Raw genomic sequence first — 13,085 nt, forward strand, 5'->3', positions numbered from 1 at the left:
TTGTCCACGACCAGATATTTGTATGTTCTGTTTGTTTATTTTATTTTATTTTATTACTCGTGTGTGGACAAATAAAGATATATTCTATTCTATTCTAGAATCTCGACGTTGTATTGTTGTCTTCGGATATCATCACACCTTGAACCAATTCGGACCGTCAGATTTAGAGAAATCCTTAAAATAAAATTTGTTTTTTGCAAACAATCAAAGAATTGTAGCAAATATACCGTCAAAAATTACCCCGTACACTTTGAATTTTGTATAATTAATATTAACAAGTAGGAACATATTTAGCATGAAATTAAAATAAAACTTTGATTATATCATACTTGTAAATAATCTAATCTAATCTAAATGATAAATTTTCAACAACCAATAATCTGCAAAATTAATTTATTAGGGAACAAAATGCTAGAAAAAAAATCAAGTACTGTAAAAATAGTTCCCGAATCTCATAATAGATGGCGCTAGTAGTACATTGTAACGCGCTACCATTGGATCCTTCCGTAAAGTATAAGACCTCGTATATACTGATGTCAAGTTGATCTTTCCAAAGGTTAAACGGGGGATGATGATCCGGGTTTGACACGCGCCTGCGTGATGTCCGCCACCGTATTGTTACGCTTTACGGCGGGCTAAAATCCATCTGACCCCTAAAAAGAAAGATCCAATTTTCATATTAATTATTATATAAAATTACATTTACATTACATAATTATTGTCGATAGCAATTGGTCAATGGTCACATGCCATTATTTTTATTTATTCCCAACATAGGGGTTCCCCCCCCCCCCAGATTTAGAGGGTAAATAAGTGAGATAAAATTTTTTAGGGGTACTAAATTTTAGGGGTATTTACAGGGATTTTTTTGACTCTTTCATATGACTTTATAAATTCATAATATAATATTAATTTTTCTTTCTTGACCTAGCGACTTATAACGACATATAATAGGTATTTCTACAACCACTCTGTGGCGACCGGCGGCAATTTTTATCCAATAAAAAAATTGTTAAATTTATTCAATGCCAACATGTATGATTTCAAAAAATCTGAATCTTCAGATGAAGACATAATATTTTATGTCTATACTTATAATAAATCTGTAGAGAGGTCAATTCTGTACATGAAATATATTTCCAAAATAACTATCAGGGGGTGATTAGTGATCGATACTGATGCCAAAAATGCAATCAGTAAAATTTTTGTCTGTCTGTCTGTCTGTCTGTCTGTCTGTCTGTCTGTCTGTCTGTCTGTCTGTCTGTCTGTCTGTCTGTCTGTCTGTCTGTCTGTCTGTCTGTCTGTCTGTCTGTCTGTATGTTCTTTATAGAAACAAAAACTACTGGACGGATTTTAACGAAACTTGGTACAATTATTCTTCATACCCCTGGGCAGGTTATAGTATACTTTTCATTACGCTACAATCAATAGGAGCAGAGCAGTGAAGAGAAATGTTGAGAAAACGGGAGAAGTTACTCAATTTTTTAAGCTTCCGTCGCGTGTACAGTCTTAATGGTTAAAGCTACATAGAAATCATGTATGACGGAAATGTTTTCCTTAAAATTATCTATAAAAACACAACAGCATATATATGTCTATCTTTTATGGTTGATTCACAATAGCACGTGTAACTCCCAATAGCTTAGCAGTTCGGAGCTTTCTAATTAAATTTGTCTACTCTTATGTTTATAACACTCATCACTCATCCCTAAATAAAAAAGGTAACACTATTACCTATTCATAAAAAAAAGAATCATAAAAATCGGTAAATAAACACCAAAGTTATACAAGAAATACGCTAAGCCATCGCGCGTGCATACTAATTCATGCTATTTTTGTGTAACGGTTGCCGCGCTCGACGCGACTCGCGGGGGGGGAATAAATAAAGATGTGCAGCCTTAATGAGTAGGGTAGGGGTAGGGTAGGGTAGGGTAGGGTAGGGGTAGGGTAGTGGTAGGGTAGGGGTAGTTGAAAGTTTACAACGACTTTCACGCGGACGAAGTCGCGGGCGTCCGCTAGTATTAAATAAAGACTTTAAGTAACATATTGCAGGATGTTATTTCTAAATCATTATGAATTTATATTTTTTAGTGGGACAACTCTATAATTAAAGCGATTTTAGGGGCTTTTGACACAGACTTTAGTGATATTTTTGGGAATTGGTAACACTGATGATAAGTTATAACTATAACAGACTTTGTCAGCGCAAAATTCAATATTTCACAAATCATACGCCCCACGGGAACCATGGATTTTTTGAGGATTTATGCCTATTTATTATACTCAATAGTCAATGAACTCCTCTTATCTTCCTGTGAAAGCCACAAAAAGCGGTTCAGTCGTTCCAGAACCTAAACCCAGACAGACAAAATTAAAAAAAAGCTGGATTGTGTTTTCCTCTATCTATCTTATAAACTATAAGCAGTTGAAAAGCACAGTTATTTATCACAGGCATTCAGTTAAATTTTATTTACATGTATTGATTTACTGGATTCGCTGTAGGCAGAGCTCAGGATCGTGATGTTTGGAAGTCCCTACAAAAGGCCTATGTCCTGCAGTGACGTCCATCGGCTGATATGATGATGATGATGATGATAATGATGATGATGATTGACTTACTTGTTCATTATTACCAGGTGCCAAAAGCTTCAAGCGGCCCCAGGTGGAAATGCTGGCGCGTAAGTGGCAACACCACTGCCTGGAAGTGAGAGACGCCTCGCAGGCGCTGCTACTGGCTGAACTGGGCAGGTAATGCTTGCTAGAAATTTGGGGGAAACCTTCGGTTTATAATAGTTTTAATGGACTTAGAGCCTGAGATAACTAGATTTTATTTTTTTTATTTTTTACAACTTAGCCCTTGACTACAATCTCACCTGATGGTAAGTGATGATGCAGTCTAAGATGGAAGCGGGCTAACTTGTTAGGAGGAGGATGAAAATCCACACCCCTTTCGGTTTCTACACAGCATCGTACCGGAACGCTAAATCACTTGGCGGTACGTCTTTGCCGGTAGGGTGGTAACTAGCCACGGCCGAAGCCAGTGTCGATCACTAATCACCCCCTGATAGTTATTTTGAAAATATATTTACATGTACAGAATTGACTTCTCTACAGATTTATTATAAGTATAGATTAAACTTCCCTATTATATTTATATGTAGGAAAATTGTTTTATGCCAGAAATGACCGAACATGTGTTAATCTGGGTTCTTAGTAAATTAATTAATTTATTAATTCCTACAGGTTATATGGTAATGAGAGCCGTGATAGCCCAGTGGACAGTGACCTCTGCCTCTAATTCCGGTGGGTGTGGGTTCGAATCCGGTCCGGGGCATGCACCTCCAACTTTTCAGTTGTGTGCATTTTAAGAAATTAAATATCACGTGTCACAAACGGTGAAGGAAAACATCGTGCGGAAACCTGCATACCTGAGAATTATCTTAATAAATTCTCTACGTGTGTGAAGTCTAGGTGGACTAATGGCCTAACCCCTCTCATTTTGAGAGGAGACTCGAGCTCAGCAGTGAGCCGAATGTTAGTTGGTGACGAATATGGTAATGGTCATAAGGCAACTGCATAGTTTAATCATGATCAATGGTTTCTTGTATCGCAGACTGGGTCCCAAAGGCCGCAAGTCTCTGGTAGACAACTGGGCGCAGTACCTGCCACTGTACACCCACACGGAGAGCATTAACCCTAACGCTGCGAAAAAGGAACCCGTCGAGAAGGACGCCAGAGATGTGAGTGTGTATTTAATTATTGTTAGGGTTCCGTAGTCCACAAGGAACCCTTATAGTTTCGTCAAGAGACTATTACTACTAGAAAGCTGTAAATTAGCACGAATATGTAAATTAAAGATGTGAACAAAGTCGTAAAACAAAATCTTGAAAAATATTTTTTAGGGAGCAAAAAAAAAATTCCTCCTAACTTTACAGGTGTAAAATTTATTTTAAAAAGGGGTAAGAAAGTCTTTGAAAGTTGTGAGGGGTCTTCTACCAACATATTTTGATTTAGGGATCCGTTCGTAATAAAACCTTTTAAAAGCAATTTTTTGTTTGAGTCAAGTGTCTACAAAGTCTACAAAGTCTACAAGGAAAACTATTACAGCTAAGTAACAATTGCTATTTAAAGAGTAATGGATAACCAACTTTAAAAAAGGAATTGGAAATCAAAAATTGCATACTAATTCCGTTAATTATAAAGATAAAGTTGTCAGTAAATACGGTAACTCAGAGTCTGTCAAAACTAGAAAGATGAAATTCGGTTAGGGTATGAATATTAATTATGTCTATAAAGTGGTAAAAAGAAAATTTGAAAAAAAAAACTTTTTGAGGTACCTTCCCTACATGCAAAGTGAGGATGAATTTTTTATCGTCTATCCTAAGTGTGGTGTATCGTCTGTGTTTTTGTGAGCAAAACATTGGCTACTTTATCCTGGAAAATCCATGGTTCCAGCGGGATTTTTTAAAAACTGAATTTCACGCGATACGCGGGCATTCGCCAGTTAGAACTATGTTTGCATAGCCCTGCGATTTTTTTTTAATTATATGAAACTCTGTCTCCCTTCTCCGCAGCAAGAAGAGGAGTTCGAGGAAGAGGAGGAGGACCAGATCCGCAAGCCGTCGTCGAAGGCCGAGCTGAAGCGCAAACAGACCACCGCCGTCGTGCTGCTCGGCGTCATCGGCGCCGAGTTCGGACAGGACATCGCTAGCGAAGGTTTACAGAACATTTTATATCACAGAATAGAGATCATACAGAATGAGTCTTGACAAGCAGCGTGGTAAAGCCCTTGAAAAAACCAAACGTCACGCGTCTCCCTAACATCTGCATATTTTTCATAATTTGTATTTCAAAATTTAACACTAACAACAATTACGTAAATTAATATAATAATCAATATTTAATAGTAAAAAAATACTCTCATCTTATTTGTTTAGTTTTTGTGAACAGTTTTTAAAATATTTAAAAACAAGATGCCATTTTTCTTGAATTATACTGAAAGTTACTGATGCGACGCTTCATGTCGTACTGACTCGACAATGTATTCGTTTTTAATTTTGTATTTGGAGCGAAAACAGAGAAAAACAGAGATCGTGAGCTCGTGGCTAAACGTGGATCCATCTACATTTTGAAAGTGGTGAATGAGAAAAAACCCCTGATGTTATTAAAAAAAATAATGACAGATAAATTATTTTTAATATTGTTAATTATTAATTCTTCATTCCAGGCGCAGCGGGCAATAAACGTCGTAAAGATGGCGACAGCAGAAAAAGCTCCATTGTAGAAGGTCAGTGTTCAGGTTATCTAAATCTATATCACCGTATATTGAAGTTAATGTAATAGCTAATTAGTCTACGTCTATGAATATTGAATAGAACAGACAAAAAAACGAGTGTATTTTAGACCACACGACTGAAGTAAAACTTCTTTCAAATATAAAAAACAAAACGCCATCTATGAGCCTCAGACATAACTGTATCAACAGGTTCTTGGAGTTTCAAAGTTCTCTAAGAACGCCATCTACTGGTAATTTAAAATAACAAATACTGTTTCACTATGCCTGTAGATGGCAGCACGCTTCTAGCTTCGCCCTATTACACTTTTAGTAACACATTCACCGCTTACTCCCTAAGTCAAGCGTGAGTTGAAAAAAAAAATAATAATCGTTTATACTGTATAAAATCGTAACATAATAGGTAAAACTAGCTTAACACTATAATAAATGGATGAGTAACAGGTATCTAAACTAAGAAAGAACTTGTATTATAGACACCCGTGCTTGTTGTGTGTTTATGTGTGATAATGAATAATAAGGATTATTTTAGAATTTACAGTAAATTTTCAGTAGTAACATAGTCTAGTTGTTGATGTCTCCCAGGATTCACACTGAGTGCGTCGAACAACTTGGCGCGACTGACGGCGCTGGCGCTGACGCACCTGCTGCTGGCAGCTGGCTCCCCCCGCCTGCCCGCGCACACCCCGCTGCGCCGCGCCGCCGTCGACCTGCTGGGACGGGGCTTCGCCGTCTGGGAGCCCTACCTGGACGTCAGCCAGGTGTTGCTGGGTAAGAGACGTTTTGACGACTTCTCTGGCAGCGTTGGTAGTACTGTGGTTCTCAACATGCCCTGGATCGATTCCCAGTACGGGAGAGGTAGGATTTTGTATATCCTAAATTGGTCTGGTCAGGTCTGGTGCTAGGCATCGGCTTTACAGTGGGCTTACCTCTTCCAAGTAAGCCCACTACCATCTTAGACTGTTATCGTCACCTAAAATCAGAGGGCCTAGTTTTCAATGTTTTCATACTGTGACGTAATTCTGAGGAATTGAAACAGTTGTCCAGTAGTGCCACTAGATGGCGCTGTTTCAATTTCTTAGAAATTCGCGTTTACGTTTACGCCATACTCGCAGTATGAAAACATGGAAAACTACCACTAGACACACAGGTGACATTAAGACAGACACTGACAGCGTCAACAACTTCTGCTATTAATGCTGCTTGAATCAAATAACTCTATAACAGCTATTGCTCTTGTTGCCTCTTGATGTGCGAAGCCCTGCTAATACTTCTGTGTCCCTGCGCAGGGCTGCTGGAGATGTGCTCGGACGCGGACAAGCTGGTGCCGTCGATGACGTACGGGCTGCCGCTGACGCCGCAGGCCGACTCGTGCCGCACGGCGCGACACGCACTCACGCTCATCGCTACGGCGAGGTGAGGGAGTATACAGCTGTGTCTAATAAACTGGTTACCATTTATTATGAAAGTACTCGTCAAGACGAGTCAAATAAGCCCAAACTCTATGGGATTGCGCCGTGTAATTATGAAGTTCCTATAACTACCTTCCAGCTCCATCATCAGTCTCTGGTTACCATCTAGAATCAAAGCACACGTCAAAACGAATTAAACGAGCCTAAACTCGATTGGGCTGCGTCGTTTAATTATGGAGTTCCTATGGCCACCTGCCAGCTCCATCATCAGACTCTGATTACCATCTATTGTCAAAGTACTCGTCAAGACGAATTAAACGAGCCCAAACTCCATTGAGTTGCGTCGTTTAATTATGGAGATCCTATGTCCACCTTCCAGCTTCATCATCAGACTCTGGTTACCATCTAGTATCAAAGTACTCGTCAAGACGAATTAAACGAGCCCAAACTCCATTGAGTGGCGTCGTTTAATTATGGAGATCCTATGTCCACCTTCCAGCTTCATCATCAGACTCTGGTTACCATCTAGTATCAAAGTACTCGCCAAGATGAATTAAACGAGCCCAAACTCGATTGGGTTGCGTCGTTTAATTATGGAGTTCCTATGGCCACCTGCCAGCTCCATCATCAGACTCTGATTACCGTCTTGTATCAAAGCACTCGTCGACAGGAATTAACCTCCTACCGACATCTGTAAGAGCCCAAACTCGATTACGTTGCGTCGTTTTATTTTACGGAGTTCCTATGGCCATCTTCCAGCTCCATCATCAGATCAGCTCTATGTCATAATAATATTGCATTGTAATTCGATTTTTACGTGCGTGCAGTTTCAGCTCAATGAAAAACCGGGAAGTGGATTTTAACTTGCAAGATTTGATTGCAGAAGGACAACGGGACAGGTGAAACTAAATAAAAGCTTGTAATAACAAAACGACATCTATGGGCATAAGGCATAGCTATTCTTCAACTTCAAATCGCAACAGGTTTTTGAAGTGCACAAAAAACCGCATCGAAATCGATCCATCACAGACAGATCAGGCACTTCCGACATTGTCGTCAAACTTATTACCCTTCGTCATCAACCCATATTCGGCTCACTGCTGAGCTCGAGTCTCCTCTCAGAATGAGAGGAGTGGCCAATAGTCCACCACGCTGGCCCAATGCAGATTGGCAGACTTCACACACGCAGAGAATTAAGGTAATTCTCTGATATGCAGGTTTCCTCACGTTGTTTTTCCTTCACCGATTAAGACACGTGATATTTAATTTCTTAAAATGCACACAACTGAAAAGTTGGAGGTGCATGCCCCGGACCATATTCGAACCCACACCCTCCAGAATCGGAGGCAGAGGTCATATCCATTGGGCTATCACGGCTCCTTTTACCGGCTTATTACCCTTAATGTCCTTTTATGCGTGCATAATATGCGTGTATTTATGCGGGAGTTGAAAAAAATGATATTTTTCAGGCCAGCAGCGTTCATAACGACGATGGCGCGCGAGGTGGCGCGCTGCGCGGCGGCGCCGGCGGGCGCTCCGCCGCTGCCCGCAGCCCTGGCGCTGCAGCGCGGGCGGGCCGAGGTGCTGCGCGGCATCGAGCTGCTCATCGAGAGGATGCACGCCGAGGTGGCCGAGCTGCTGGTCGAGGTGAGGCGTGCCACAGTCTTCATCAGTAAAGGCTGCAGCAATAACGTCAATAGGGATGATGACAGTTTTTTAAATTGTATATAAATTAAGAGTATATTAATAGTAAAGCAATTTTGTAAAAGTAACAGGGTATCTGCGATCATTACTTTCGGAGTTACAGGGATTTAAAGGGTCAGATTTGTGGCGCTGCCGCGGAATCCTGAAAAACGCCCCATACAAAATGGTACGACTTAATGACATCGTAGGTACATAATGATCGCTAAATTTGTATGGGCATTCAAACAAAATTACTAATATCTTTGTTATTTGTGCGTTTATGTTAATACTTCATTTATTAAAAAGTCCCTACAAAAGGCCTATGTCCTGCAGTGGACGTCCATCGTCTGATATGATGATGATGATGATGATGTTTTTAAATGTACATTTTTTTCATCATAAATGTTCTTATTTTGTCAGGTGATGGACATAATCCTGCACTGCGTGGACCAGTCGCACCTGAAGAGCAAGGGCCTGAACGAGGTGTTCCCCGCCATCTGCCGCTACAACCAGGTGTCGCACTGCCCCGCCACCAGGCGCATCGCAGGTACTTTAACTAGCTGACACCGCGCGGTTTCACTCGCGTGGTTCACTTTCCCGTAGAAATATTGGGGTAGTATATAGCCTATAGCCTTCCTCGATAAATAGGCTATCTAACACTGATAGAATTTTACAAATCGGACCAGTAGTTCCTAAGATTAGCGCGTTCAATCAAACAAACAAACTCTTCAGCTTTATAGTATTAGTATAGATACTCAACTTAGCAAACTTGTTACTAACTGAGTACTGACCGCTCCATCGCAGGATTTACAATTTTAAACTATTTTTGTCAAAATATGATAATGCTGCCAAAATAAAAGATTTGGTCTACTGCATCAGGTTTTTAAATCCCACGCTACGCTTCTCCGGTACTATCGTTTGTCACATGAATGATGTACCGTCACGCTTTTATAATCATTCGCTTCTATAGTATTATCATTTGTACCACTATCCTGCGACAGTTAGAATCCTATGATTTTATAGTATTATCATCTGTATCACATTCCTGCGACACTTAGAATCCTACGCTTCTTTAGTATTATCATCTGTATCACATTCCTGCGACAATTAGAATTCTACACTTCTTTAATATTATCATCTGTGTCACATACCTGCTACACTTAGAAACCTACGGTTCTTTAGTATTATCATTTGTATCACATTCCTGCGACAATTAGAATTCTACGCTTCTTTAGTATTGTCATCTATGCTACATACTACATTCTTATGTACTAAAACCGTAGAATAGGATTCTAAGGATACTAATTACTGCATAATTAGAATCCTACAATTGTATAGCATTATCATTTTGCACCACATTCCTGCGACAAAGAATCCTACGCTTCTTGAATCCTAGGTCTTGAGTGTTTCTAAATGGTTTCTAAACGTTGGGGTCCCAAAGTGCTGGAACGGCGACTTCGCACTAGTAAGCGCAGTGTTGGCCGACCCCCCCACCAGGTGGACTGACGACATCAAGCGAGTCTCAGGGATTCGCGGGATGCAGGTGGTACAGTATCGTGATGTTTGAAAGTCCCTACAAAAGGCCTATGTCCTGCAGTGGACGTCCATCGCCTGATGTGATGACGATGTTTCCCAGTGGGCAGCCACACGGGGCAGCTGGCCATCTACGAGCTGCGCGCCGGGCGCTGCCAGTCGCTGGCGGCGCACAGCGGGCCGGTCACCGCGTGCGCCTTCAGCCCCGACGGCCGCTACCTCGTGTCGTACGCCACCGCCGACAACCGCCTGTCCTTCTGGCAGAGCACCGCCGGTAATACCACTGTTTTATGTTTACAAGGTTTTAGATAGATAGATATACTTATTTGCACACCACAAAGACAAATACAAGTGAAATAAAAATAAATTAAGAAGAAATCAGCATACAAAAGGCCTTATCGCTAAGTAGCGATTTCTTCCAGGCAACCTTCGGTTTAGGAAAACTTAAGGACATCAGCAGGTGGCGTAAAACAAAAATTACCATAGTATTAGAACCGCCACCACAATATTACACAAATACCTACAATAATGAATAAAATACATATCAAAATATACTAATAAATACATTATATTGAAGAGAAATAATAGATGGTTTTGTTAGTGACCTAAGCGTCAGCTTTGCGGTAAAGCGGCCGAACTGGCACCGATAAGTCGTCAAACCTAGCCTCGGCGTGAATCGGCCTTTACCGTTGAGCTGTTGAGGATTCGAAGGTTATATTAATTTATAAACCAGCATGTACATAATATAGGGGCTAAAATGTAATATGAATGAATGAATGGGAATCGTTTTCAGTCCTTACCGAACCGGCGCTCACATTAGTCACGTACGGATCTTTGTGTCAATAATAAAGTGAATTAAGTTGTTCACTTCATACTAAAGGACTCTTATTTCTCACCCCGCAAGGTCAACCGAATATGCCTATCACTATAGTGGATTACCAATCAATATCGAACAATACATCCAACATAAGCAGTTGTAATAAGGTTCATTGCACCTAAGCGGCCAAATTTACTAACGGATAAAAATTTAAACCTCTTTTTTTAAGTAAAGTAGACCTAAATCACTGCCACATAAAGTTGATTTTACTTTGAAGTAAATTGATGTTCGAATAAGGTCTTATGTGCTAATACTAAAGCTCATCACATTGCTACAGGTATGTTCGGTTTGGGCGCGGCGCAGACCCGCTGCGTGAAGTGCTACAGCACGGCGCCCATGGCGGACGTGGCGCGCCTCAACCCCGCCCGCCTCGCGCGCCTCGTGTGGACCAATTCGCGCTCCGTCACGCTCATGCTGGCTGACGGCTCCGAGACACGGTTCAACGTGTAAACGTGTGACGACTCCGAGACACGGTTCAACGTGTAAACGTGTGGCGGATCCGAGATAGGGTTGCCAACATCTTTTGAAGAAAATCATCATTATCATCATATCAGCCGATGGACTACCACTGCAGGATATAGGCCTTTTGTAGAGACTTCCAAACATCACGATCCCGAGCCACCTGGATGCAGAGAATCCCTGCGACTCGCTTCATGACATGACTTTAGTCCACCTGGTGGAGGGTCGACCAGGCTGGCTGCGCTTTGTAGGCCACAACGTCCATCGGCTATTTAGACTATGTGTTGAAAAAAATATATAACATTCTTTTGGAAGTAAAACTTCTTCACGAGCGTTTGACTTGAGGAATTTGTACGAAAATTGTAATCGGGCGATGGGTGCTGTCATCTACAAGCATAGTGAAACAGTGTTTGTTATTTTAAACTACCAATAGATGGCGTTCTCAGAGAACTTTGATACAATCCCTTTTTGTACAAGAACCTGTTGCTATGTAATTATGTCGGAGGCTCATAGATGGCGCTTCGTTATTTTTGAAAGAAGTTTTACTTTTTAGTAGGCACACCCGAAATATATTACTACGTATATATTGTATAGCACCAGCGGTTGGCAACCCTAGTCTGAGATGTTGTTCAACATGTGAAACTGTTATAAATATGTAATATTTAAAATGATTGTAAATTATTTATCTAACTAACGTAAACGAAACTAACATAAACGTAACGTAAAGGATAACTAACTTGACAGAATTATGTTTGTATTGTTAGATACAACTTGCTAAAAACCTTATTTATCACCTAACCTAATCTAACCCTGTAGTAAAATCTAAGATAAATGAAACTAACCTAACTAGCCTAGCCTTCTATGTACCTACTAATTTGCGCTCCGGCACACTCCTGCTGGCTGACGGGTCCGAGACACGGTTCAACGAGTGAACGTGTGACTGGTCTGAGACACGGTTCAACTTGCAGACATATGTGACGAGTCCGAGACCCGGTTAAACTTGTAGACACGTGTGACAGGTCCGAGACTCAGTTCAACTTGTAGACATGTGTGACGGGTCCGAGACACGGTTCAACTTGTAGGCATGTGTCACGGATCCCAGACACGGTTCAACTTGTAGACATATGCGCCAGGTCCTAGACGCGGTTCAACTTGTAGACATGTAGTATATTAATTTGTTGCAACTTATTTATCTACTTAACCTAATGTAAAACTAACACAAACCCAGCATAAAGAAAACTAAACTAACAGAATCCATACTGTTTATATTATATTGTCATAACTGATATAAATCAATGTAACCTACTTACTTACTTTTTTGTTACTCGTTTGTTTTTCTTGTAAAATACTCCAATCGAAGGTTAACATTCCAGGCACTTCATCGGACATCCTTCACACTATAAAAAATAAAAATAGATAGAAGGTATTTAAAAAGTGCTAATAATATAGCCACCCTTAGCCGGAACAGTTTTGAATCTAAAACCGCCCCTGTATATTATGTACATGATTCTTTAAACTATATTATGTGATGTTTTACTAGTATTGTATTATAGCTTAATTTTAAATTATTAATTAACTCAACTAATAGCATACAAACTTTATGACGTTTCGGAACATCGTGCTTTTTGCTGCGCATTATAAGATTTTAGGTATCAACGGTAACGTAGAGGATACGGTGACACCGCAGATAATTTCCGAGACGTGATAAATTTTGCATCCAACTATACCTACATTAAGTATTATGTAAATTATTTGTTTATTGTAATCAGATATTTATGAATGTTGTTATAGATAATAAATGTTTCTTTGTAAAATATAGTTTTATTTT

General features: G+C 40.3%; 1 protein-coding gene across 3 annotated transcripts in view; it reads left to right on the forward strand.

Moving 5' to 3' along the window:
• Positions 1 to 13,071, forward strand: part of LOC112045964 (WD repeat-containing protein 7) — a 160,915-nt gene extending 147,844 nt beyond the window's left edge. For all 3 annotated transcript variants that reach the window (XM_024082386.2, XM_024082389.2, XM_024082388.2), the window contains 10 exons: positions 2,637 to 2,748; positions 3,614 to 3,740; positions 4,575 to 4,716; positions 5,228 to 5,287; positions 5,879 to 6,064; positions 6,583 to 6,709; positions 8,175 to 8,352; positions 8,809 to 8,935; positions 10,025 to 10,195; positions 11,076 to 13,071. In XM_024082386.2, the coding sequence (XP_023938154.2) occupies positions 2,637 to 2,748; positions 3,614 to 3,740; positions 4,575 to 4,716; positions 5,228 to 5,287; positions 5,879 to 6,064; positions 6,583 to 6,709; positions 8,175 to 8,352; positions 8,809 to 8,935; positions 10,025 to 10,195; positions 11,076 to 11,248 (1,403 nt within the window). In that variant the 3' untranslated portion in view covers positions 11,249 to 13,071. The remainder of the gene's footprint in view (positions 1 to 2,636; positions 2,749 to 3,613; positions 3,741 to 4,574; positions 4,717 to 5,227; positions 5,288 to 5,878; positions 6,065 to 6,582; positions 6,710 to 8,174; positions 8,353 to 8,808; positions 8,936 to 10,024; positions 10,196 to 11,075) is intronic.
• The last annotated feature ends 14 nt before the right edge of the window (positions 13,072 to 13,085 follow it).

This window comes from Bicyclus anynana, chromosome 18 (assembly GCF_947172395.1).
Source record: "Bicyclus anynana chromosome 18, ilBicAnyn1.1, whole genome shotgun sequence".
Classification (NCBI taxonomy): Eukaryota; Metazoa; Arthropoda; class Insecta; order Lepidoptera; family Nymphalidae; genus Bicyclus; species Bicyclus anynana.